The sequence below is a fragment of the Lepisosteus platostomus genome, chromosome 16 (genome assembly GCF_059453375.1).
Source record: "Lepisosteus platostomus isolate fLepPlt1 chromosome 16, fLepPlt1.hap1, whole genome shotgun sequence".
NCBI lineage: Eukaryota > Metazoa > Chordata > Actinopteri > Semionotiformes > Lepisosteidae > Lepisosteus > Lepisosteus platostomus.
The window spans coordinates 4,081,071-4,108,052 of record NC_142626.1 but is presented as its reverse complement, the minus strand read 5'-3'; the positions used below and the strand labels follow the sequence as shown (position 1 = coordinate 4,108,052).

The 26,982-nt window shown below is 52.7% G+C and overlaps 2 protein-coding genes across 5 annotated transcripts; both read left to right on the top strand.

Annotated features, from left to right (window-relative positions):
- Positions 1-2,132: 2,132 nt before the first annotated feature.
- Positions 2,133-11,164, top strand: rbm4.3 (RNA binding motif protein 4.3). Of its 2 annotated transcripts, none has more exons than XM_088609026.1 (4): positions 2,133-2,235; positions 7,377-7,802; positions 8,495-9,250; positions 10,167-11,164. In XM_088609026.1, the coding sequence occupies exons 2-3, from the start codon at positions 7,391-7,393 to the stop codon at positions 9,217-9,219; spliced, it is 1,137 nt and encodes a 378-aa protein (XP_088465152.1). In that variant the 5' UTR covers positions 2,133-2,235; positions 7,377-7,390; the 3' UTR covers positions 9,220-9,250; positions 10,167-11,164. The 2 variants fall into 2 exon arrangements, with proteins under 2 accessions (XP_088465152.1, XP_088465153.1); XM_088609027.1 differs by lacking the exon at positions 2,133-2,235 and adding an exon at positions 2,297-2,488.
- Positions 11,165-15,949: 4,785 nt separating this feature from the next.
- On the top strand, positions 15,950-24,074 carry LOC148646737 (RNA-binding protein 4.1-like). 3 transcript variants are annotated; one of them, XM_088609022.1, is made up of 4 exons: positions 15,950-16,107; positions 18,561-18,997; positions 22,416-23,275; positions 23,940-24,074. In XM_088609022.1, exons 2-3 carry the CDS (start codon positions 18,586-18,588, stop codon positions 23,246-23,248), a joined length of 1,245 nt encoding a protein of 414 aa, XP_088465148.1. In that variant the 5' UTR covers positions 15,950-16,107; positions 18,561-18,585; the 3' UTR covers positions 23,249-23,275; positions 23,940-24,074. The 3 variants fall into 3 exon arrangements, with proteins under 3 accessions (XP_088465148.1, XP_088465149.1, XP_088465151.1); XM_088609023.1 differs by having other exon boundaries at positions 16,025-16,136; XM_088609025.1 differs by lacking the exon at positions 15,950-16,107 and adding an exon at positions 16,158-16,560.
- The last annotated feature ends 2,908 nt before the right edge of the window (positions 24,075-26,982 follow it).

Here is a 26,982-nt window from a genome sequence, read left to right as displayed (position 1 = left end):
ATTCAGGGCAGGGAGGACAGCCTGGCTGTGGGACAGCTGACAGGACAGGAAAAGACGCTCAGTACAGCGCTGCTAGCGAGCAGCATCAGGAGGCTCAAAGCAATGCAACGGCTAGGAGATCTGGGATCTCGCAACGCCAACTTCCTGACGCAGGCAGGGAAGTGCGTTATTCAGGGCACCCCAATGTCAGAGACACTCGATCAACGCGGTCTTGGGCTAGTTCCCTCTAAGCCGAGCGCGTGTGCGCACACAGGAAATTGAACTGCGCCCCACAAATTCAATTCCCCCCAAAAGATGCTGATAATAAAATGAACACGGTCGTCAATTGAATGATGCTCTGGATGCGAGAGGTCCACCTTGGCTGTGTGTATTACTCTTGCTACTCAATCATCGATATCGATGCTCTCGTAGTCTCATACCTCCCTGCTCCTGCCCGCTCGGACACTCGGTCTCTATGACTGGACTCGTGGAATCGCTGTCCCGGATCTCTATGCTTCTATGAGGATGGCTATATTAACAAAAAAAAATTAATTTCAGGTTCGCAATCTGAAATACGCTCAATGTAGGGCGCACGAGGTTTTTGTCACTGGGGAAGAAATTTGCAGTCCTTGAAATTTTGGGGCGCACAGGCAATTAGAAATTAGAGGGAAGAGTGGTCTTGGGGCTTCACTGTGGTGATTAATTAGACGGTCCATTGGCTGATGGGGGAGGGTTGGTAGGATTGACCGACCGCAAGTGCTCATGGGAATGCTACGGTTACCCACGACAGCCCCAGGCAGCATGGTTCCCAGCCCAGATGCGACACCTCAGGTGTACTTATGTGAATGACTTCCCTGACTCTTCACCTCTTAAAGGACATTTCCCAGGGCAACCAAACTCTAAGAGCTCCTCGTTTTTGTGAGGAATACATGTTACTTTTACACATTTATAAGCGAAAGGGGCCCCATCTGGGTCATTTGATCATCAGCGGCTAATTGATCTAAAGATCCCATCCACCTGTTTCTCAAAGGAAGCCAGCGAATCGGCGTCAGCAATATGGCCGGTACAGCTTGTCCCACACTCCTACCGCTCTTGGTGTAAAGAGGGGCCTCCTTTCCTGACGGGAGGATCTCATCCAGCTGTGTCTTGAGAGAAACCAGAGTTATTGTCTTCGGCCACGGGGCTGGGCGGCTTGCTCCATCCCCCCACCCCCCCTTTGTGTAAAGAAGCGCCTCGTCTCCTGACTGGAGAATCTGACCGGGCTGTTTCTCGAAGAAACCCAGGTTTCAACAACGTGGCTGGGCAGCTTGTTTCGGGACTCCAACAATAAACAAACAAAAAAATAGGATCAAACTTCCAAGCTCTCTCTCGAGAGCAGGCCAGAGGATGGATAAATATACAATATAGGTGAAAACCTTTTTTGTCCACGAAACACAAATTATGTGATTTAAACTTATTGATTTCTAACACATTTCGACAGTATAGAAACTAAAATTGCACTTCACTGTCCTCACAGTTAACTCTTTTCACTGTGTGCTCTAGGAAATACGAGGGATTTCAAATATTATCTATATGAAACAATTATCTGAAACACGAAGAAGCCAATATTTACAGTCTGTACGCTCTCTTTTTTCTTAGAAGTTGGTAATTAACCCACAAATGCGAGTCAGCAAGTGGTAGATTAATAACGTACCGACCACATCAGTTTCGATTTCAGGGTGAGAATTAGGTCAGTTTATCAGATACGCGTTAGTGAAGCTGTTAAACTAAAATTTAAGTTAAAAAGGAACATTATTATTATTTTATAGGCGCCTTAAAAAAGTAATTGCCGTACGTTTTCTTGAGCACTTGTACGAGTATTTTTTTTAATGAAAGCGGACGGGGCGCATTCCGCGGACGCCTCGTCAACAGACGGTTGCTTAGCGACACAGTACCTGGAGGACCCGCTCGCCGGTATTTTCGTCGTCTCCGATTGGCCCGGCTCACCGAGCTCTTCCGTTACGCGGCCGCCGCCGCTGCCCAATGACATCGAGAGGCGTCGGGACGAGCGTCCAGGCGGGCCAATAGCACTTCGACTTCCGTTTCCTCTGGCCCCGTGATCGGGGCGTGGCTTTTGACAGGCACGTCGCTGATCCAATCGGAGGCTGCGAACGCGGGCAGCTGGAGGGCGGGGTGGGAAGCGCGAATTAGCGAAGGGGGAAGAGAGGCCATTTTTTTTTTTACAGGGGTTTGGTTGCTGAGGTGCGTGAACTGAAGGTAAATCAACCGATTAGTTTGGCGCTTCTTTTTTTCCGCTAAAACATGGTTTTCAGAGCTTTGGTTTATTCTGTGGATTCTGAAAAGGGGACGCAGTGATGAGAGTGTTTTCCTGTTGTTTTTTCTTCGGGGGGAAGTAGTCGTTTACCGTATTACAATTGAAAATGTTGAAACTACGCACTGTGGGCTGTGAACTTTAGACTGCGTTTTAATTACTTAGTATACTTAATGAAGTGCTCCCACGACTGCTGTGGTAAGTTTAATGGAGGAATTTCAATTTTTAAATAATTGGAGACAACGTTGCTTGATATTATCGCTTTCTAGACGGGGTTTCGTTAATTTAGTCCTGACCAGGCCGTCGTTTATGGATGCGATGTTCGTGTCATTTTGGGGAGTTTCGGCGATCAGATCTGAAGTGAATAAAATGGCATAATACCTGTTTTTTCTTTTAACTTTGAAACCCAGGTTTCGTTTTTGCTTTCGGTGGTGTTTTCCAGGCGAGGCTCTCGGGTTGAGTAGTTGGTGTACTTTCCGGCTGAACTTTTCGGGGGAGAAGCGCAGAAGTTTGGCGCTGTATACAAAGCGATCGGTACAAAATGGCACGGTTTTACCTTGTCCGAGTTGGGTTTTTTGTTTTGTCGGTTTGGATTTATGCGCACCCTGAAGCTGTTTGGTGATTTCGAGTTTGTATCCGGTTGAAACGCGGAAGTGCGCTTAATCGCTGCTTCGCACAGCCCGACGGCCGGCGGGATCGGATGTTGGAAGCGAAGGATCGATTGGAAAGACATCGAGGTCGGGGCGGGTGGGCTCGTCGGTGGCTACTATTGACGCTTTCGGGAGGATTGCGAACCTGGATCGGCCGCCCTTTGCCTCATTTCCTCGTTCGCCGAGATCGGAAAGTGAAACCAGGGAGAGAGTTGGGGGCAGCTCTGCATGCTTCGAGGCATGGAGTCTGGCCACCCGAAGGCTTGGAGGCAGGAGTCACCTAAAACAACTTCTGCCGCCTTGCTGCAAGCCCCATAGCGCTTTGGGGGCCCTGGGTTCAGTTCTGGGTCTGGGGTGCTGTCTGGGTGGAGTTTGCATGTTCTCCCCCATGTTCGTGTGGGTTTCCTCCCGCAGTCCAGAGACATGCTGGTGAGTTAATTGGCTTCTAGGGAAAGCGTTCCTGGCGCGCGCGCGTGAGAGTGTGTGTTTGTGTCTCCTGTCTCTCTGTGACGGATTGGCATGTCCTGTCCAGGGTATGTGCCCATTGCTTGCTGGGAGAGACTCTGGCGCTGAATTGGAAGAAGGGAACATTCTTCCTCGCAGACAGCGGGCCTTAGCGATTCATTAGGCAGCGCGGAGCTGGGACGGCGGCGTTAAGTGTTGTACGAAGTAAAATCTTGTTTTTAGGGTTTCGCCTAAAGGCTGCTTGCTCTCTGCACTGTTTTTTCGGATAAAACTGTGCGGCTTGTGGGTTGGAACCCCTTGCGGGATATTTCCACACAATCCAGGTAGTGGCCAAACAGATGGAAACACCAGTGGCAGGCCACTTTTAAGAAAGCACTGGGCCAGTGGGGCTTGTACACGCTGGGGCACGGAGTACCAGCGTCTGGAGGAGGAGAGATGCTCGGTATGAAACTCTCTCGGGCATTATTCCAGAATAATAATAATCCTTACACTTAATATAGCGCTTTTCTGGACCATCCACTCTGAAAGCGCTTTACAGGTCATGGGGATCCCCTCCACCCCCAGCAGTGTGCAGCCCCCACCTGGATGAGGCGCCAGTCCGCTCCCCACACCCCAGCTCTCAGTGGGGAGGAGAGCAGAGTGATGGAGCCAGTTCAGAGAGGGGGGTTATTAGGAGGCCATGATGGGTAAAGGCCAGGGGGGGAATTTGGCTATCACTCTGCTCTCCTCCCCACTGAGAGCTGCTGTGTGGGGAGTGGACTGGTGCCTCCTCCAGGTGGGGCTGCACACTGGTGGGGGTGGAGGGGATCCCCCATGACCTGGAAAAGGTGCTATAGAAGTGTAAGCAATTGTCTTGGACACCTGGTGAAACATCTGCACACAGAGACGTTTTGGCCTCTGAAACTCGTGCCCATCACTCCCCAAGAATCAGCCCTCTTTACAAGACACTGAATCCTCTTGCAGCCATAATGACCAGGCCTGTCCAGCAGTCTAATACGTGCCTCGAAGCATGCAGGGATGTCATTTGCTTAACATAAGAGCCACGCCTCTGTGGAAGCCTTTGCTTTCAGTATGCTTGGTGTCCCTCGTCTGCTCGGGTGTTTCCATTTTTTTGGCCACTCCCTGTACTTGACTCGGATTGCTCTAGCAGACCCAGGTGTGTGTATAAATGTATGTCCACATTGGCGTAGAAACACCCCCACATTGATTTTCGGGTATTTCCCCAGGCCCCCCCTGCTGATCAGAAATACCTCACGCTCCATAGCAGTGATCAGGAGGGTGTGATTGAAACCGTTTTGCCTCTAAACTGCCGCCAGTTAAATGGGTTTCGGCTTATTCTTTCATTCAGTTGAGAGACGTTTCATGCCAGCGTTTTATATCTGAGAAATCTTAAGGACGCAGCTCCACATAGTTGTTACTCTGATGTTTATTTCTTTTTTAACCTGATGTTTTTTGCTGCAGTATCAGTCTGAACCAGGGGGGTACCAGCTCGAGCCTCGGTTTTGCTGTCACGCCAAAAAAAACTGTCCGTGTAACTATATCTGGATCTAGGATTGCTCTGGTTTGTTTTCTCGTCTTGCCCTGATGTCTGGATATTGGTAGTCTGTCCGAAGAGCACTGAGTGTACTGTCTACTGCACTTCTTTTGCATTAAAGTATACTGGGCAAAGTAATTTAGATCATTTCAATGGCCTTCTTTGCGTTTGACGGCCCAGCAAAAACAGTTAGCCATTTGGTGAGGTAAATGCAGTGCTTACAGAAAGTCTACAGACTTCCAAAGTACCATATGATGTTGCCTAACAGCTTGAAACCAAGACGCAGTAAATCAGAATTTGTTTATACATTGTAACACACAACCTCCAAGTGAAAGACAAATGTTCAGACATTCTAAATGGAAAGATGAGAAAAAACGAGTTGAATAAGTGTACACAACCCTTAGTTATTAGCAATGGGAAATGATCTCTGGTGTATCCTGTTTGCTTCCAAATCACACAACAACTTAATCCCCTCCACACCCCTGTGGTCAACTGGAGTGATTCGGAATGATTTCAGAATAAAATCCGCTGTTCCTCGAGGTCTCCTCTGCTGGGTAGTGCATCTCAATGTGAAGACTCAGCTATGGCCAAGGAGGAGTGATCATCCCTCTGGGATAAAGATGTGGAAAGGCACGGAGCAGGGGATGGGTACAAAAAGATCTCTAAGGCCCTTGGAGCACGGTCCAGACGGTTATTAAAGGGGAGCTGTGACACATTTTAGGTTTCAGAGTGAGAAAGAACCGGTATTGATGAGCGTATTTCAGACCACAGTGAAAGTCAAATGGACACAGTGGCGTGTAAAACCTCCAATTCATATCACAAACTAGAGGAAATTTCCAGGTCTGCTCAGCGCCATGTTCTGGGACTCAGAACGAGGCAGCAGGACTTCCGGTGAGGTGGAGCGGCCCTGTGACCCTGTAAACAAGCAGGCTTGTGAGTCCAGCTCTTCTAAACCAGTAGAAATACTGCTCTCCTCTCCCAGATGGTTTCACTGGCAAATACTACTCACTGGTTAACTCTGCCTGCGGATCACGCTGGAACATTTCTGCGGTGAAATGTCTGCTGCGCAACCTGCACTTATTCGCTTGTACACCTCAATACAGTGCAGGGACTAGTGAGCGCCGGGGATTCTGAAGCCGTATGGAGAACAGGTTTGGTTCTCTGTAGCAGGGGCCTGGGCAGAAATGCTGTTGCCCTTTGCAAAGAAACAGGGAAGGCCGTTCACCTTTTAGCATGACAATTACCCCAAGCACACAGCAGTGGGAGAATAGCAAGGTAAATAGCTAGCAGCCATATCACCCTGCAACTCACAACTGGCAGCCCACTGGATCTAAGCAGGTGTGAGCCTGGTCAGTACCTGGATGGGAGACCTCCTGGGAAAAATTAAGGTTGCTGCTGGAAGAGGTGTTAGTGGGGCCAGCAGGGGGCGCTCACCCTGCGGTCTGTGTGGGTCCTGATGCCCCAGTGTAGTGACGGGGGACACTAGACTGTAAACAGGTGCTGTCCTTCGGATGAGACGTAAAACCGAGGTCCTGACTCTCTGTGGTCATTAAAAATCCCAGGGCGTCTCTCGAGAAGAGTAGGGGTGTACCCCGGCGTCCTGGCCAAATTTCCCATCAGCCTTTATCAATCCTAATAATGGGCCTCCTAATAATCCCCATCTATCAATTGGCTTCATTACTCTGCTCTCCTCCCCACTGAGAGCTGGGGTGTGGGGAGCGGACTGGCGCACTATGGCTGCCGTCGCATCATCCAGGTGGGGCTGCACATTGGTGGTGCTGGAGGGGATCCCCATTACCTGTAAAGCACTTTGAGTGGAGTGTCCGGAAAAGTGCTATATAAGTGTAAGCAGTTATTCCGAATTATCTCCGAAGGGCCCAGTGGGAGCCCTGGCCTCAGTCCAATCGATAATCCGTGGATTGCCTTGGGAGTTGCAGTTCATCAATAATCTCCCCACAATGTGACCATGCATGAAAAGGTCTTAGAGGAACGGCCCCAACATGGCCAAATCGACACACCTTTCCGAACTGAAGTGGGGGCTGTGACTCAAGTCAAAGGGGATTTTCATTTTTAATTGATTTTCAGAACGTTAACGCGTCTGCCCGGCGCTTGGAGGTTGTGTGTCGCGCCGCGTACGTAAAGGTCAGATACGTTCGGGTTGACCGTGTCTCGGTTTGGGGCCGCAAAATGCGTGACTTTGGAAAGGCCGTGTGCACGTTCTGTAGGCGCTGTACCTTCTTTATCGCCTCTTTGCAACATCCAAAGACTGTAAAACTGACGGTCTTCGCAGGAAGAACCGCAGGTACGTCACCTGCCGAAAGCTTTTCCTAGCTTGTGAGTGAAAGTGCCGGCCGTGGAGGTGGAGGAGGAGGGAATGTCTTGGGGCGGGGGACGAGTGGTGCTCACTTGTGCAAATTTGCTCTCTCCTTTTGTGTAGTGAGGCACTGAAAGATGGTGAAGGTCTTCGTGGGGAACCTGCCCTCGGAGGCGACGACGGACGAGCTCCAGGCCCTGTTCTCCCAGTATGGCACGGTCACGGAGTGCGCCATCATCAAGAACTACGCCTTCGTGCACATGGAGGACCGCAAGGCCGCCACCAAGGCCATCCGCAGCCTGCACCTCTACAAGCTGCACGGCCTGCCCATCAACGTGGAGGCCAGCCACGGCAAGAACCAGGGCCCCACCAAGCTGCACGTGGCCAACATCGACAAGGCCTGCACCAGCCAGGAGCTGCGCGCCCTCTTCGAGGAGTACGGCACGGTCACCGAGTGCGACGTGGTGAAGAACTACGCCTTTGTGCACATGGCCAACTCCGAGGAGGCCACGGACGCCATCAAGGCGCTGGACAACATCGACTTCCTGGGTAGGGCGCGGGCGCGTCATCCTCTGTTGTCTGTCTTGGGCTTAGGCGTGCCTGGCGAGAGCCGACCGTGATGCTGGATGCCGTACGGTCATAGCCGTTGCCTAAGGGACCAGAACCAGTGGTGGTATTGACTACCCATGTAGAGATATAATGGAACAAAGGCAGTTGGGAGCCATGAACTCCCCTTGGTGGAGAGGTAGCTGGGATCATTCGCTGCAGGTGCCTGGTTAAGAGGTATGAGCTCTTTTTGGCCCGCACTGAAGTCAGTGTGAATGTTGCCGGGTGCGTTGATCCATGTCAGCAGGTGAGCTGACGGTTCTTTGAAGACACTGGTTTCTTAGAGAGGCGGCGAAGGAACGCCGAGCTGGAAAACGTGACGGTTTGGTTTGGAGCGGCACGCTGGTCAATCTCGCAAAGGGGCTGGAGAGCGGGCAATCGATGTTAACTAAGTTCGGCGGTCTGAATTTTCCTGCTCGCGTTTCCCGCGTGGATGGGTTAGCCGCGTGCTCGCAGAGGTCTTGTCCAAACCTGTTAGCTTAACTCTGTCAGCTAGGGGACGCCACCAGGGCGAAGGATTTTGCGTTGAAACGAATTGGGCGTGTCCAAGCTTAAGAATACGGGTTTCTTGAAAGATCAGAAGTGGTCGGGGGGGTTCAGTGGGCGCCCGGCATTGACTCCTGTTTCTTTTAAAGGCAAACGGATTCACGTGCAAATCTCTACGAGTCGCCAGCGAACTGGGGAGGAGGAAGATGGACAGTACCAGCAGGGGCCGCCAGGGAGGCCAGGGTTCTGGGGCCCCAAATGGCCCGACCAAAGGCCTGACCCTGGCCCGTCTGGCTTCTACGGAGGCCGATTCAATCACCCGCCTGCTTCCTACGGCCACACGTACCCTCCGCCCCCGCCTCCTCCTCCTCCTCCTCCACCCCCTCCCCCGAGAAGGGCGCCCTACCCAGACCGCGCCTCGGCCTACGAGCGAGAGCGGTACGGGGTGGTGGACTACTACGAAAAGTACCGGGCCCGCCCTTACGGCATCACCTCTTACGAGGAGCGGCGCCTAGGCTCCATCCCCCCACCTCCGCCCCCTCCCGCTTCCTCGGGCATAATGAGGGAGCGCTTGCCCTCCTCCGCCCCAGGTCTCTACGAGCGCCGCCCGCTCCCTCCACCGCCGCCGCCTCCCCCCAACTCCGGGGGCCCGGGCTCGGGCTCCTCGTACTACCCGCGGGACCGCAGCCCCCTCCGGCGGCCGGGCCCGGCCTCGGCGGCCCCCGCGGGGAACGGCTACGCGTACGAGCGCTCCCGCCTCTCCCCGGTGTCGTCGTCAGTGCCCAGGAACCCCGCGTACGGCCTGCCCAGAGCCAGGGACCCCTACGCAGACCGGGCGCCGCCCCTGCCCCCACCGCCACGCTACGCTTACTAACCACACGCGCGCACACACGCGTCCAGACAAGGTGAGAAGAGGTCCATGCCCGGGCTGGGTCCGGGCGGGTGTGGGGTTGGGGGGGGGGGGGGATTGTGGGCGAGAGGGTTCGCTGCCGATCGCGTGTGCCAGCAAAGCCAAGTCATGCCTCTCCAAAAGCTACGTCCCTGGAGAAAGCAATCAGGTGCCTTTGTGAGCGAGCCATCGCAGAGATCGCCGTAGGTCAGGCTTTGGCAGAGCTCTGGGAAAAAAGCCCTGCAAGGTGTCAGGGCACCCGAAAGTCTTCATCGGCCTGTGGAGGCCCAAAGACGCCTAGTTGTAAATATTTAAACACGGGCCGAACTACAGTGCCTGCCTTTTAAAACCTCGTCACCCCTCAGAATTAATTGCTTAATTAATAGTCAGTTTTTTTAAAATAGAAGGTCTATTTCTTAAAGTGTATTAACCGAATCCAAAAAAAGCAAGTTTTCTTAATGGGATGGTTTTAAACTTCTTGCTCCGGGCCTTATAAAACGGCGGGGATTCCTGCTCTGAGGTTGCACCAGTGGCCTTTTCCTTGGGGGACGAAAGCGTTCATTACACTTCACTCAACAGGTCTCGCTTTATTCCAGATCTGAATTTACAATATGGGCTCTTTTATTTTTTTTGCGCCGTGTAAGTGCGGCATCTCTTTGCCGACGTCTGGTGGCCAAACGCAAAGAAGCTCGACTTAAAATAACCCCCCCCCCCCGCGTGGCTTCCTTGAGTCGAATCATCGTCGTGCCATGGTTCAATTTCCAAAACGAATCCAATTTAAATTGTTCAATGTCAACAACAAAAAAAAAACGCCGCGCTTTTTTTCTTTGTCAAAGACGCGCACTGTCTTGGCAACATATACCACAAAAAAAAAACAACAACAAAGGCAGCAAAACCCCGGTTGATTTGAATTTGATCTGCTCTCGTTTCAGGTTTATATTTACCGCGCCGAGATCGTCGTTCCCTGATGCACACGCGACGCACTATCGCCCCCTTGTGTTGAGGCGGACCGCTCTTTTGTTTTTTCCGTTCTCCTGCGGCTCGGAACGGGAAGGATAGTGGCACCCGCCTGCTCGTCCTTAAAGATGTTTTTTTTTTTTTTTTTTTTTAATGTATATTTAAAAACTCTCGTTCCCGTTGGCTTCTCGCGAACATGGTAGACGTTAATTCTGCCCTCATCCTCTCTCTCTCTCTCTCTCTTGTGTTCATTCCTTTTTAATTCGAGAGCTCCTGAGCCGGCCGGCCGGTGCTCTGCTCAGAGGTCAGGGCAGTTCGCTGAACTTCATGTAAAACTTGTCCCACTCCTGGTTGAAACCGGGCATGTCAAATCTCAGTTCTAGTTTTTACCCACTTTACTTAATTGGTTAAAGCAACAGCCCTGTGCAACATGTTGAGCGGGCGTCAATATCAAATCTAATAATTTAAGGGATGCCTCTTCTCCAACGAAAGATCTAAAATCAGTGTCAAATTCAGCACAATGTTGACCCAGTTAATTAACTTTCAAATGGAATCAAACCTCGGGTTTGACAAGTCTAGTTTTATACCTTTGGTGCAAGAAATGTGTTGTTTTTTTTTACCTACCTGTTGCGAAATTGTCATTTTTTTTTATTGTAAGGAGTCGCTTAAACGCCCTGAGAGAGTCAACCAAAGATCTGATCGCCTTCGGCCCAGCAGATAAGCAGGCCTTTCAGTTCTTCAAAGCCGGTGCGATTCGATAAGCAACGACACACAGTGTTCAGCACGAAAAAAGGCGTTGCATTTGTCCAAAAGTGCCCGATATAGCTCTGAATTCACGGGGTTTTGCAAAGTCGAGAAAACAACCAGTCACTCGGGAAGCATCGTTTTCTGAACTGGATCGTTTGGGGTTGTTTTGCTTTTTTTTTTGGCTTTAACGTTTTCAGTTTTTAATAAAAATGGATTTAAAACGAAACCGGCTGCGGTTTGCGTGCGCCTGACTTAATTTCCCTTCTGTCTTTCGACCCCCCCCCCGCCTGAAACAGTTGAGCGAGTGCAGAGGAGCTCAAGACGCTGGCTGTCTCGGTGTTCAAATCCGAAAAGAAAAGGGGCGATTTTTCTCATTTTCAAATATCTGCTGGTTTATTTCAGCGCAGCCTGCGGCGTGCCGAGAAAAGTGAATTTTAGCGTCTCCCGTCATCATGAATCCCGTCTTTGTCCCGCACTGAGCTGCGTCGCTGTCAGTCTCTTGATTTCTCTTTAATTGCTTAATGACTCCATACTTCAATGACGCAAACTCGTGCTCGCCCCGACTTGGCAGCACATCCCAGCGACGCCTCCGACGAGCTGGTTAAAAAAAAAAAATGCCCGTCGTCACACGTGGGGGGGGCTAATCTATTAAAAAGATCGATTTTCTCCTCCCTGTTTGCATGGCCCGAAAAAAAACCCAAACCAAACTTATCTCCGAGGCACCGAACGCTGCAAAGCCTGGAGCGCTTCGGAGCTGGAATCATGGAAGACGGGGACGAAGGTCGCTAGGCTCGATCTCGGGCTACCGCCCCATGCGTGGGGGTCCCCTCCTGGAGTGAATTTCCCTTCGCACGTCATCACCTGAGCCCACCCCGCGTCTCCGACAGCCGGCAAAACTGGAGGTAAGTTGAGCGGATCTGTAGGCGCGGGTCTCCCCCAGTTCAACCGGAAGTGTTGGGAGGGGAGGCGCCACTCAGGTAAGATTGACTCCTGTGCCGTTTGCAGGAGGTTTCAGCATGCAGGCTGCATGCTGGGATGGGGCTAGCCCATCAGGATTTCCGTGTGAAGGCAGCGCATTGCCGTTCATCTCCCGAATCCGTGTCGGTCCGAAGGGGAATTGAGGCATCTTCCATCGGCGAGAGGTCCAATCTCGAGAGGGGTTTTCCGAAGAACCCTTCCAAGCCTCATCGACACTTGGATGTGTCCTAGACGGCTCCTCTCTGAGAGCGCACAAAAGAGCACTCATCTGCGTATCGCAGCCAGAGCCCATCTGGAACCCAAGGCCACGATTGTCTTTTGCTGCCCCCCCCTGCTGGTTGTAACGAAGGTCTCTTGGGTGTGCACCATTTTGAATCTCCTTGCAAAACAGAAGCCTGTAGCGTGGGCAAACCAAAACTTGTGTTGAACCAATGTGGATTCCATGCGGTTCCGGATGGATTGGGATCATTCTACCCCTGCTTTTTCTTCTTCTTCGCCGGATCTGGTAAAGAAAGCAAACAGATTAGCTGCCTTCATGGCCTGTGCCCCTCTTTTTTAAGTGAGGTGATCCAGCGGAAGCAGTCTTGAGACTTGTCTCGTGGCTTGTTAAGAGTGTGGAAAACCGCAGGATTCCCTCCTCTCTTTCAGAGGAGTCTCTCCCATCTGCCCGCGCCAGGCCGCCGACTCAACAAACCAGAAAAACGTCAGGTGTCTAAACAAAGGGGTTCAGGTGGGGAGCTGCGTCAGCTGCTAAGGAACAAGCAGTAGGTTTATTCCAGGCTGAAAAGAGAAGAGAGAAAAATCGCGGCATTTCGGCTGTGGAGCCTTCTTCAGGTGTGAGGTGTGAATCATGTCACAAAGTTCACATTTAAGGAGTAAATTGAGGGCAGTGACCCTGCAGTCTGTGTGGGTCCTAATGCCCCAGTATAGTGACTGTAAACAGGCGCTGTCCTTCGGATGAGACGTAAAACCGAGGTCCTGACTCTCTGTGGTCATTAAAAACCCCAGGGCGTTTCTCAAAAAGAGTAGGGGTGTTACCCCGGCGTCCTGGCCAAATTTCCCATCGGCCTTTATCAATCCTAATAATGGGCCTCCTAATAATCCCCATCTATCAATTGGCTTCATTACCCTGCTCTCCTACCCACTGAGAGCTGGGGTGTGGGGAGCGGACTGGCGCCTCACCCAGGTGGGGCTGCACACTGCTGGGGGTGGAGAGGATCCCCAAGACCTGGAAAGAGCTCTAAGTGGGGGGTCCAGAAAGGTGCTATATAAGTATAAGCAATTATTATTATGATTAGTGTCTGGAAAACCTCTGGAACCAATATGGGAAAGACCCAGTTAATTTTTCCGGATCCTTAGGATGGGGTTATAGGTGTCTTCTATGTGCCTTTTCCCCATGTCTCACTTTCCCTTGGCTTTTGCAAGAGGGCTCTGGTTTCTTCCTACCTTCCAGAGTCGGGCTGTGGTATTTAATTGGCATCTCCAGATTATCCCTGTGTGAGCCCTGCTTTGGACTGGCATCCCGCGTGGAGCCAGGTGGATTCCCAGACAGATGTTTTCCTATTTCCTTGCCAGGAAGAAGTCGTTTTCTGATGACAGGCGGTCTAGAATTCGGTCAAGGCTAAATATTTCTGGCCAAGGGTGCATCTGCTGATACTCTGCTTTATTTCCTGTTTGAATGTGGAGTAAAATCCTCCGTTTGCCAGTTGTTGTCCTGACCCCGGATTCAGAGACTGGAGTGAAAACTGAATTTCCGCCACCCTGGCTTTGTCATTTCTGCCCTCGGTGGACGATTTGGAAGATGAAAGTTGCGCATTGTGCCGCTTGATCCTACTGGGAAAACTGCACCGAAAAAAGATAGCGATTTCCTCTCTTTTTTTCGAGAACACACCCGACTTGTGCATGTGACATTGTTTTAATTCCAGAAACAATAAAATGCCTTTTAAATGTCATCTCTTTGCCTCAATAAAAAAAAGCTGAATCTTCCTCTTGTTTGCATTGTATTCATTGTCGTTTCAGCTGGAGAGGGATGCAGGAATCTGCCTGGGGCATTCTGGGATCGTTTGCAAGACGATGTTTTTCTGCAATTTTATAGTTTTGTTTTTAAAGCCAGTTTCTGGTTAGGAATTTTTACAAATTTCTGAAAGTTTAACAGAGACCTACCAGTTTTAGTTAGGACAAAAGTATTCAGACCCTTGACCAATTCTCTCATCTTACTGAATTACACATCCTACATTGAAATTTTGTCCCTGTGGTATTATTTCAAAGCACTGAAACTCAAAATGAATTATTTTGTGAAGCTGTTTTATGTGAGAAAATATTTTAAAAATCCATCCATCCATTTTCAAACGGCCTTATCTCAATTCGGGGTTGCGGGGGGGGAAGTCGGAGCCTATCCCAGCAGGTAAATGGCACAAGGCAGGATACACCTCGGACAGGATGCCAGTCCATCACAGGATAGACACACATTCGCAACAGGAGCAGTTTTCCCCCAATCTGAGAAGAACATGCAAACTCCTCACAGATACCAGCCCAGGAAATGAACCCAGGGCCCCACTACTGCGAGGCAGCAATGCTGACTCCTGCACTGCCATATTAAAATATTTCTTATGAGGTCCCATGGTGTTCTTGGAAAACAGGAATGAATTGATAGATAACTTGGTAGAGAAGTCAATAGACCTCTGAAAACAGCTTTTATAAAAATGATAATAATATAGCACATTTCTGGACACTCCTCTCAAGGCACTTTAAGGGTAACAGGAACTCGCCACCACCATTCCATTGATCAAGCCAGTTCAGAGGTGGAGGTTATTAGGAGGCCATGATGGGTAAAGGCCAGGGGGGAAATTTAGCCAGGACACCTACTATTTTCAAGACACGCCTTTTAATGACCACAGAGAGTCAGGACCTCAGTTTTACGTCTCATCCGAAGGAAGGTGACTTTTTACAGTATAGCATCCCCATTGCTATACTGGGGCATTAGGACCCACACAGACCGCAGGGTGAGCACCCCCTACTGGCCCCACTAACACCTCTTCCAGCAGCAGCCTCAGCTTTCCCAGGAGTCTCCCCCTCCAGGTACTGGCCAGGCTCACACCTGCTGAGCTCCAGCGGTGAGCTGCAGGGTGATACTGCTGCTGGCTAGATCAATCGGTAAAGAAAGCTTTAACACATTTATCATTCAGGTTTAACAAGTATCGCTTTGAGACTTGCAAGGTGACCCAGAATAGTTGGAAATTAGCTAGTATTTTCATCTTAAAAAGTGTAATAAATTAATTTAGCCGGTGTCTTTAATCAGGGGGAGTTCAATAAAATCACAGTCTGTAGAATCCAGTATTCCAGACTCATTTTTATGACTGTAAAAGCAATAGTCTCATAATAAAGATAGTTGCAGTCTTTTTTTTTCTCCAGATTTATACCAGAGTAAAATGCGGTAGATTTAAATCAATCCATTTTTTTAAGTTGCTTTAATGCTGTAAAGGTTCACAGGGAAGACAGAGCCCGTCCTGAGGAGCAACAGGCCCAGGGCAGGGTACACTCTTTAGGTGGGATAGATGGGATGCCAGCCTATCGCAGGGTGCCTACAGACATGAACACACACGCACACCAGGGCCACTTTTCCCCAGAAACCAGTTCACCAAGAACGTGTGTCTGGACTGTGGGAGGAAACCCACACAAACATGGGGGAACATGCAAACTCCACACAGACAGCTAGGATTCGTGAACTGAGCACAGGGCCCCAGTGTTGCAAGACAGCAATGCTTAGCAATTGAGCCACAATGCAGCCCAAGTATATTTCAACGTACGATCAAAACATTTTAGACTGGGGATTCTTATGGAGGCAGGATCCGGTCCCCTTGTTATGTAATGCCTCTTTTCTGAGCATTGACCTTTATGTTTACTTTGGAATAATATGCCCCTTTCCCCTTTTTTTTCTCCTCTCTTTAAACGACTGACTTCCGGGCCCTGGAAGCAGTGGGCTAAAAAAACAAGTCCGTCTCATTCAGATGCCGGAAACGGGGCCTTGATTGACAACGCCTCCAGCCTTTGACGTCCCGGTATCGCCCAGCGGCAGCCAATGGGGACGGTGTGAACCTCGCCGACGGGCGGAACCGGAAGTGCCCTTGCCGGCGAGCTCCCGGAGCGAGGCCATTTGCCAGTTCAGTGTGCCAGTTGCTGAGGTCTTATCCGGTAAGTCCGCGACAAAACAATTGATTAAGGTACGCGAATTTATGATTTTATCGTTGGGGATTTCGAGGAAGAGAGCAAAAGCACGTAACCGATCCTCCTTTTAGCCACGTAGATTGCTGTTGACAAAGGGGGGAAAATGGATTCGGAACGTCGCTGCACGGCGAACGTAAATTTCCGCCTTTTATCTAAATATCGCAGCGGCGGTTAGCAAGCTGACGCCGTTTCGTCATGCTTTATTTACCGATTGCGTGACTGCCGATGATAAAAAAAAGGGGGTGGTGGGAGTCGAAGGGGCTTTATTTAGCGGGAGGCATGCGTGCTTCACGGCGAGCGCCAGCTGGTGAAAACGTGTAAGATGGTCGATTCGCGCCGTGCAGCTTCGAGGCAGAGAGACAGGTGGAGACGGTGAGGGCTCGTATTTTGCACACCGGCCGCTTTTGTGGCAGGGAAGCGGTGAGTTGGACCTGTCTTTACTCGGCCGGGGCCTAGTGCCTCCCTCTCTCTCTCTCTCCCCGGCGGTGTCTGATGTGTGCTCTCTCTCCTGGGGCAGCGTAGTCGCCTGAAATGTGTGTGTGGTGAATTCGCCTTTGAAAGACGGATCTGGCTCCATCAGGGGTCGTTTTTAGTCGATACGTTGAGCTACGTGTGCGAGAAGATCGCGGTTTCCGCGCCGCCAAACCGGCCTTTGTTGTCGCGGAACTGTCGTCTTTACGAGCCGACGAACCAGCCCGGAGCTTGTCCAAGCGACACCCAGCGCCCCCCCCCCTTCCAAACTGGTGGCTGTAACTTGAAAATTAGGTACGGGGGCTGTTTTTTGGGGGGGACAATCATTTCGATGGCGACGTCACATCCGGTGCGGAATAAGGAGGTGATGGGTAGTGTAGTTCCAGTCGCCGTGTTATCTGAAAAACGGCTCGAACCCGTGTCAAGGGAGTTCTTGTTTCAAAAGGGCACTTTTCGTGATGTATTGGATCACGGGGCCGATGCAACATCGTCGGTAGTCTCATGGAGCGGCGCTCAGACGCGAGTTTTCGGCGGCGGTGAAGCCAGTATTGTGTAGAAAGGTAGAGATTTCCACTAGAGTTAATGATCGTTCTCGGCACACACACACACAAAACCCCGATTTAACTAGAAATAATGTTGTGGATAAGAGATAAGAAGACAGTTTGGCGTGCAATTGGAAGAAAACACAATTCACAGCAGTGGATCTGAGTTATTTAGTTATTTCTGTGTTTGGGTCAGAGCAACACAGGGGTCACTGGGAGGTGAGGGTATGCATTATGCTCAGGGCACAAGTCCAAAACACAGGCTCACTGGGACGGGTACGAGACGCCAGTTAACCCAGTGGCATGTCTCCAAGAGGTAAGGGGCAGAAAGACAGAAAGAGTGCAGTCTGCAGTCAAACCCGGGACAGGTGGGGTATGGGACGGCATCTCTGTACACCAACCCAGACCAGAGTTCAAGAAAATAAGCTAGAAGCATCTTAATCGTAATAGCAAACCTGCACATCGGCAATGTTTAATTAATGTGTGGTGCTGTCTGCCTCCGAGGTTCCCAGCCCTGGTCCTGCAAGAACTGAGTCTCTACAGAGTCAAAAACAACTGACTCCGGGGTTTCAAGTTTGTATTCGTAGAAACTTCAGCTGGCAGGAGTTTGTGTAGCCTCGTCTCGGGCTTGCTGGCCCGATCAAACAGGAAGAGCTGATTGAGGTTCATGCTCACGATGAGCGGTGCACGAAGGGGGCGTGGCTGTGTGTGGGCCACACCCACATATAGGGTGTGGTCGACAACCGCTCCACCCACAAAGGGGAGGGTCGGTATACCGGACACGCCCATGTTTGGGTGTGGTCTCCTCTGGACTACAGGAATTCGTGAGCGTATAAGAGAGAGACAAGAAGGGGGCTGTTCAACCTGCTGGGTAGTTAAGATCTTTATTAGCCATCTACAATTTCTTGCATTAGGAATTTGTCTTATCGCAGACCCCAACTTGTTCTCCATGAGACACGCAGACAAGGGAGAGAGAAGCTGGGGGGGGTCAGAGCGCAGGGTCGGCCGTTTATAAGGCGCCCCCGGAGCAGCTGGGGTGTCAAGGGCCTGGCTCGGGGGCCCCAACGGAGTAGGATTCCTCTGCCGGCCGCGGGATTCGAACCGGCAACCTCCCCAACCACAGGCGCAGAGCCTCTGCACCGCCCCAAGAGTTAGTAGCTCGTTGATCTTGGTGGGGGGGGGGGGATCTCCAGATATTTCCTGGAAGGAATCCAGGGTTTCAGCTTGATCGGCATAGCCGGGCAGCATGTTGCCTGCTCCCACAACTCTTGGGGTAAAGACGTCCCTCCGGTTCCCCAGTCGTGTGTGCCCTACCCCGTTTTTGTTCCCCCCCCCGATGCGCGTGACCGTGCGGTCAAGCCGGTGTCGGGCCCCCGAGCTCACCGGCGGGTGCATCCTCCCCCGCAGCGCCGAAGACGAAGCCACCGCCGCCATGGTGAAGCTCTTCGTGGGCAACCTGTCGCCCGACACCACGGCCGAGGAGCTGCGCGCCCTCTTCTCCCAGTACGGCAAGATCTCGGAGTGCGACATCGTGAAGAACTACGGCTTCGTGCTGATGGACAGCAAGGCGCAGGCCGACGAGGCCATCCGCAGCCTGCACCACTACGAGCTCAACGGGCAGCCCATGAACGTGGAGTTCAGCCGGGGCAAGGCCCGGCCCTCCACCAAGCTGCACGTGGGCAACATCGGCAGCGGCTGCACCAACCAGGAGCTGCGGGCCAAGTTCGAGGAGTACGGCCCCGTGGCGGAGTGCGACATCGTCAAGGACTACGCCTTCGTGCACATGGAGCGGGCCGAGGACGCCATGGAGGCCATCAAGGGCCTCAACAACACGGACTTCCAAGGTGAGGGGGCCCGGGGGGGAGGCGGGCGCAGTTCTTGTGGTGGGAGATGCTTTACACAGAGGGTGGCGGGGGTGGGGAACAGGCCGCCCGGCCTTGTGGTCGAAGCTGGTCCTCTCACAGCACAGCCGGGAGAGATCCTGCAGTCTGGGCAGGAGGCTGTGCCTTACACAAAGGGTGGTGGGGGTGGGGAACAAGCCGCCCGGCCTTGTGGTCGAAGCTGGTACTCTCACAACCAGAGCCAGGCGAGATCCTCCAGTCTGGGCAGGAGGCTGTGCTTTACAAGGAGGGTGGCGGGGGTGGGGAACAAGCCACCCACGCTTGTGGTTGAAGCCAATCCCCTTGCTTCCTTTACAAACTGGCTGGATCAGACCCTCCAGTCTGGACAGGAGGCTGTGCTTTACACAGAGGGTGGTGGGGGTGTGGAACAAGCTGCCCACGCTTGTGGTTGAAGCCGGTACCCTGGGTTCTCTCACAGCACAGCCGGGCGAGATCCTCCAGTCGGCCAGAAGGCTGTGCTTTACATAGAGGGTGGTGGGGGTGGGGAACAAGCCACCCATGCTTGTGGTTGAAGCCGGTATCCTGGTTTCCTTCACAAACTGGCTGGATCAGACCCTCCAGTCAGGACAGCAGGCTCTTCTTTACACAAAGGGTGGTGGGGGTGGGGAACAAGCCGCCCACGCTTGTGGTTGAAGCCGGTGTCCCGTCTTCTTTCAGTAAACGTGTGGCTTTTACTCGGATCCTCAGATCGTGACCAGGACTCTCAGCTTCTGTTGTTACATTCTTGATACAAGAACCTCCAGATCTTTGAAATTTGCTTTTTATACAACGAATCTGTACAGGCATTTAAACACCATCAGAAACTGCTGCTTCTTACATTTTCAGAAATTAGAAAGCAGCATTAGAAAATGCTGCTTCTTACATTGTCTGTGTGTCTGCCCTGTGATGGACTGGCGTCCTGTCCGAGGTGTATCCTGCCTTGTGCCATTTGCCTGCTGGGATAGGCTTCGCAACCATGAATTGGGATAAGGCCGTTAGAAAATGGACGTATGGATTTTATTTTCAATATTTTCTCATATAAAATAGCGTCACAAAAAAAATCATTCTTAGTTCCAGGAGTCTTTGTACGGATTCTAAAGATGCTTAAAGGGGAGCTGCAGTCCCGATTTTCTCAGACCTTTTATTAAATCTCGATGACAAAATAACGCAATGTTATCGACAATTCCAAATCCAGCACAAAATCGGGAGCTTTGTGAAAGTACTGCCGGTCGACGTGTGACAGAGTTTTCACAAATTGTGACATGAAGCGGCCCTTCCTGCTCACTAGTCCCTGTAGTGACTAATGTACTGAGATGTGAAGCGTCCCTTCCTGCTCACTAGTCCCTGTAGTGACTAATGTACTGAGATGTGAAGCGCCCCTTCCTGCTCACTAGTCCCTGTGCTGACTAATGTACTGAGATGTGAAGCGGCCCTTCCTGCTCACTAGTCCCTGTACTGACTAATGTACTGAGATGTGAAGCGGCCCTTCCTGCTCACTAGTCCCTGTACTGACTAATGTACTGAGATGTGAGGCAGCCCTTCCTGCTCACTAGTCCCTGTGCTGACTAATGCACTGAGATGTGAAGCGGCCCTTCCTGCTCACTAGTCCCTGTGCTGACTAATGCACTGAGATGTGAAGCGGCCCTTCCTGCTCACTAGTCCCTGTGATGACTAATGTACTGAGATGTGAAGCGGCCCTTCCTGCTCACTAGTCCCTGTACTGACTAATGTACTGAGATGTGAGGCAGCCCTTCCTGCTCACTAGTCCCTGTACTGACTAATGCACTGAGATGTGAAGCGGCCCTTCCTGCTCACTAGTCCCTGTGATGACTAATGTACTGAGATGTGAAGCGGCCCTTCCTGCTCACTAGTCCCTGTACTGACTAATGTACTGAGATGTGAGGCAGCCCTTCCTGCTCACTAGTCCCTGTACTGACTAATGCACTGAGATGTACAAGTGAATAAGTACAGATTGTGCAGCAGACATTTCACCGCAGAAATGTTCCAGCGTGATCCACAGGCAGAGTTAACCAGTGAGTAGTATTTGCCAGTGAAACCGTCTGGGAGAGGAGAGCAGTATTTCTACTGGATTAGAAGAGCTGGATCCACAAGCCTGCTTGTTTACAGGGTCAAAGGGCGGCTCCACCTCACCGGAAGTCCTGCTGCCTCATTCTGAAGCACAGGCGTGTAGATTTCCTCTAGTTTGTGATGTCAACTGGAGGTTTAACAAGTTACTGGTGTCGAAGAAAACAGGTTAGGAGGCTGTCAAACGGAGATCATTAATTCAGTCGCCCGAAGGGAAGCACATCACAGAGAAAGGGTTTCCCCCTGCCACCCAGGAAGATATGCTCCCTGGACTGAAGTCACACTTGCCTTTTTTTACGTTAAAAGTAGGCGGGACTTTTAACACGTCAAAGGAGCATACAGGGAAAGTGTCCGAAGTCTGTCAAACAGAAACGAAACAGAACAGGAAGACGCCATGTGGCATCTGGCAATGTGTTTTATTTTTGTCTCTGGTGGAACACACACGGCTGTGAAGAATCACGGGTGCGAACAGAAAACCTCCCCCCCGCATAGTCACAGTCTTGACCCTTCCCCCTCGGTCTTCCACACTGGGGACAGTTGACTTCCCCTGTGGTTTGAAAGGCGCTCATCAAGTCCCGATTCCTTCTAACTCCCCCCGAAATATTGAACTGGCGTCGCCTGTGACACACCCCCAGGGCGGCGCAAGGGGCAGAGCTGGCGTTTCCCAGCATGCCGCTGGCATTTCCCAGCATGCTGCAGCCTGGCCAACATTGTTCTCTCTCTCTCTCTCTCTCTCTCTCTCTCTCTCTCTCTCTCTCTCTCTCTCTCTCTCTCTCTCTCTCTCTCTCTCTCCCCTCTCTCCCCTCCCTCTCCTCTCCCTCTCTCCTCCCTCTCCTCTCTCCCTCTCCCCTCCCTCTCCTCTCTCTCTCTCCCCTCCCTCTCCTTTCTCTCCCCCTCTCTCCCCTCCCTCTCCTTTCTCTCCCCCTCTCTCCCCTCCCTCTCCTCTCTCTCCCCCTCTCTCCCCTCCCTCTCCTCTCTCTCTCTCTTCTCTCTCTCTCTCTCCCCTCCCTCTCCTCTCTCTCTCTCTCCCCTCCCTCTCCTCTCTCTCTCTCCCCTCCCTCTCCTCTCTCTCTCTCTCCCCTCCCTCTCCTCTCTCTCTCTCTCCCCTCCCTCTCCTCTCTCTCTCTCTCTCTCTCTCTCCCCTCCCTCTCCTCTCTCTCTCTCTCTCTCTCTCTCTCTCTCTCTCCCCTCCCTCTCCTCTCTCTCTCTCTCTCTCTCTCTCCCTCTCCCCTCCCTCTCCTCTCTCTCTCTCTCTCTCCCCTCCCTCTCCTCTCTCTCTCTCTGTCGCCCCCCGCAGGCAAGCTGATGACGGTGCAGCTGTCCACCAGCCGGCTGCGCACCGCGCCCGGCATGGGCGACCGCACCGGCTGCTACGTCTGCGGGAAGGAGGGCCACTGGTCCAAGGAGTGCCGCCGGGGCCAGAACGGCGGCTTCGCCGGCAAGGGCGCCGGCGGCGAGTTCCCGGGCGCCGGCGGCGGGGGCTTCCGCGACGGCCGCGGGGGGGGCTTCCCCCGGGTCGGGGGGGACGCCGCGGCGGCGGCGGCGGCAGCGGCTGCGGCGGCGGCGGCGTGGTTCAGCGGCGGCGGGGCCGGGCAGGGCTTCGGGGCCGGCCAGGGCTACCCCCGGGCGGGGCCGTACCCCGGGGGGGCGGCCTACGGGGCCGGGGCGGCGGGCTACGGCATGGGCGCCCCGGCCCTGGGCTCCTACGGCACGGAGAGGGGGTACCTGGGCGACGGGGGGTACGGCGGCGGCGCGGCCGGCGGCTACGCCGAGCAGACGGCCGCCTACGCCGCGCAGGGCCACTACGGGGCCGGCGCCGACCCCTACGAGAAGTACCGGGCGGCCGCGGACGGCTCCGGCTACTACGACGAGCGGGCCCCGCCCCCCGGGCTGGCCTCCCCCGCCGTGTCGTCCCCCTACGAGCGGCGCACCCTGCTCCCGCCGCCGGGCACTGCCCCCTCGTACTACCCGCGCGACCGCAGCCCCCTCCGCCGGGCGCCCCCGGCGGCGGAGGGCTACGCGTACGATCCCGCGCACCTGTCCTCGGGCTCCGCCCAGCCCCGGAGCTCCGCCTACGACATGGCGCGGGCCCGGGACCCCTACGCCGAGCAGGCGCGCTACGCTTACTGACGGGCCGCCGCGCAGCTCCTCTGCCAGGTGAGAACCTCCTAGCAGGCGCGGTTACCGCCGACGGCCACCGGGGCGGCGCCGAAGAAGGGGGGGGGTGTGTGTGTGTGCTACAGATGGGGTTTCGTTTGGCAAAAACGGGGTCCCCCCCCCTTGAGTACCGGCGCTTCCTGCGGCCGCGGGTCGATCTCCAGCGTACCGGCGGCAAGTGGGTCGCCGGAGAGAGAGGCCTACCCAGGGTGCTCAGCGGGTGTTGGCGTCTTTTTTTTTTGGCGCCTCTATGGATGTGAACTCTGTAGAGGGTGGAGGGTACATAGGTCCCGCACGTGTTGAGCCATGTCGGGACGCGGACTATCTGTCGCAGGAGGGGCGGGGAGGCCCGGATCGTTCTGCGCCCTGGTTCCGGTGAGGGCTGCCAGAACCGATCCCGGTCCCTAAGACCGGCGGCCTCCGATCCGTGCCCGGGATCTCGCCAGGAACCGCAGGCTGGTCTGCCTTGGTTGGCGTGCTCGGCTGAGTCCGGGTTCAGGGCTGTAGTGGAGTGGGGGAGGTTAATGGGAGCACTGGAACGATGCTGTAGGGCTTGATGCTGTGTGAGACGAATGTAGCTAGGAATCTGAAGTTGGTGGGGTTGGGGGGGGGAGGGGGCAAAACGGGAATTCAAAACCACTCATGTGATCTGCTCTCTTTCCAGGTGTAAATATACCGCAGGGAGGCCCCTTGATGTGCGCGCCGCGAAAACTGACCCCGCCCCCTCCCGGTCCAGGCCCCGCCCTCTGCCCCGCCCCCTCTCTCTATCCCCGCCCCCACCACCACCACCACCGCACCATTCGCTCTGGGATCCTGCCACGCCCCCCACCCCCAGGCCCGCGGCGCGCACACACACGCACGAGACGACCGGTGCGGCGGGGACGGGGGAGGGTGGGGTCGCCCGCGATCTCGCCTGCGGGGGGGGCGAGCCGGCAGCTCTCTCTCCAGCGTCGCGCGCGCGTGTGCGTGCGGCCTTCCTCTGCCTGCTTCCGGCCCGATCCGACTCGGACTTGTTTTCCCGCACATCTGGTGGGGGGGTGACACCCGTCGGGTGGATCAAGCAGTACTTTTTGCCTGCATTTTGTTTCCCGGTTTTACTCAACCTTGGCTCTCAGTTGTTTTTCAGGGAGGGCAGGGGAAACGGAAGGCGAGAGAGGAGAGGTGGCCTTTGCAGTGTCTTCTGTACCCTTATTGCATTTTATTGGCTAGCGGGATTGTGTTAGACATAGCGTTTCTCGTGTCTGCCACTGTAAAGAGGGGCGTTTCCCCCCGTCCCCCGTCCCCTCTCCTCCTCCGCTTCTGTAGCGTCTCCGAATTTCCTCCAAACCGCTCTGAAACTCTGGGAGGGGGTGGGAGGTGCGTGTTTGCACCCACTTAGGCAGATCCTCACCAGCGGGTGCTGTCGAGAGAGATAGTTGGCGCGACCTGCGGGCGCCTTTCCAAAACAAAGAGGGCGGCGGAGCACTGAATGTTTCAGCTTGCTACTGGATCTTACTGTTGTAGATTTTGAGTTCTTCTGTTTGTTATTTTGGGATTCCAGAATCGAAAGCGTTTTGTTTTTTGGCGGGGGGGTGGGGTGGGTGGGTGAGTTGGTTTTCTGCCGAATCATATTTGGAGCTTCCCTATGGGTTGTGTTTTTTGTTTTTGTGCGCGTTTGTTTTGTATCCACTAATAAAGCCACCTTCGGTTTCGGATTCTTTTCCGCCTCGATCTTCTGCCGTATGAGGTCAATAAAACTCCCTTTGGATTTATTTCACGATCATCTTGTCTCAATTTTTCCCACGTAGAAAACAGCGTTGTCTCAGGGCCTGCTCCATTATGGGCAGTACGAGGTAATGGAGCAGAGTTTAATAGGCCATTATCATAGGATCCCCAATAAAGTGTCTGCCAGCGAGCGTTCCCTATAATCTATAAAATATAATCTATAACCTTGGAAGGCCGCTGATCGCTTTCCCCAGAAGGGGTTAAAACCGGGACCCGGATTTCAGGTAGGGATCACGGCGCGGCACGGCGGCGTGGATGAGCTATTTCTTGAGCCGTACTTTGGGAGGACGCCGACACGGAGAGCCCGGTTTTTTGGGGTGGCGTTTTAGCGCCTGCTGGGGAAAGCGATTCCGAGGCCTTCCGAGGGAGGTTGGACTGAAGGAACTAGTTCCGACAGAACAGCCAAGAGGAATTGGGAAATTAAATTATAGGCAAAGCTCATTGGCATACCCTTTAATTGGGGATCCTATTATAATGGCCTATTAAATTATAGGCAGTGCTCATTGGCATACCCTTTAATTGGGGATCCTATTATAATGGCCTATTAAATTATAGGTAGTGCTCATTGGCATACCCTTTAATTGAGAATCCTATTATAATGGCCTATTAAATTATAGGCAATGCTCATTGGCATTCCCTTTAATGGGGGATCCTATAATAATGGCCTATTAAATTATAGGCAACGCTCATTGGCATACCCTTTAATTGAGAATCCTATTATAATGGCCTATTAAATATTGGCGTACACTTTAATGGGGGATCCTATTATAATGACCTATTAAATTATAGGCAGTGCTCATTGGCATACCCTTTGATTTAACTATTAGAATGGCCTGTTGTAGTTCTTAAAGCCTAGATGTGGTTTTCTGCCAAGACACTCTTCACTTGTCCCGTAGGTGTCTTGCAGTGCTTCGAAGCTGGGTGAGCACACAGGGGAAGCTCTTTTGAGTGCCCATGGGGGTTAGTGTCCAGTCGTGGGAGCCCTCCGGTAATCTAGTGCAGGGTGCTAGTCTTCTGCGCGCCCTAAGGGGGGGAGGGGTGGGCACTGATCTCGGGCCGACAAGTCGATTGTACTTGTGAGCGTTTCGTGTCTTGTCTTCGGGGATAAGGTGGCATTCCTGAGGCTGGTGTGCCGGAGATCCGATATTTCCCCCCCCCCCCCCCCCCCTCCTCCCATTCCACAGAGAGTTCTTCTCCTCCCAGTCTGGGGGCTGCGGTGTGGGCGTTGAGGGGGCCGCCAGCTCGGAGCACCTGTGAGGGCTCGTCTTGTTTCGGGGTTGTTTTTATTTTCTACGATGTAAATAAAATGTAGGAGAATTTCAAGCCCTGCGCACATCCTCGTTTTTCTGTACTTTTTGATTATATTTTTTAAATAAACCAAACTTCTTTGGCTGGGAAAACCGGTGTGGAGTGTGTTTTCTTTAAACACCTATCTGGGTGTTGGCCTCTCTCTAACGGGCACGTTAACCTTCAGAAATCGGGTGCCTTTTTACCTAGTTCTCTGGGAATTGATGTTCCAGATTTGTGTCCAGTGTTGGTATCAAAATTTGTATTAATTAGTATTATTAATTAATTAAATATTTGAATTAACAATTAGCATTGTCAGTATTAATAGTATTAGTACTAATCATTAATACTATATATATAGTTCTTAAAGCACTTTTGAGTAAGATCATGAAATACACTGCTCCAGCACTGAGAGAGACAGAGAACAAGCAGGTGAGCCACTACAGACGTCATACTGTCTCCCCACTGCATCATGGGAAATACACTGCTCCAGAACTGAGAGAGAACAGACAGGTGAGCCACTACAGACGCCATACTGTCTCCCCACTGCATCTTGGGAAATACACTGCTCCAGAACTGAGAGAGAACAGACAGGTGAGCCACTACAGACGCCATACTGTCTCCCCACTGCATCATGGGAAATTGAGATGGGGAAA

Excerpts from the sequence above, each read along its gene's own strand:
- rbm4.3 (XM_088609026.1), top strand. The coding sequence starts at position 7,391 with ATGGTGAAGGTCTTCGTGGGGAACCTGCCCTCGGAGGCGACGACGGAC. Across the intron at positions 7,803-8,494 it reads GGACAACATCGACTTCCTGG|GCAAACGGATTCACGTGCAA; the intron begins GTAGGGCGCGGG and ends TTTCTTTTAAAG.
- LOC148646737 (XM_088609022.1), top strand. The coding sequence starts at position 18,586 with ATGGTGAAGCTCTTCGTGGGCAACCTGTCGCCCGACACCACGGCCGAG. Across the intron at positions 18,998-22,415 it reads CAACAACACGGACTTCCAAG|GCAAGCTGATGACGGTGCAG; the intron begins GTGAGGGGGCCC and ends CGCCCCCCGCAG.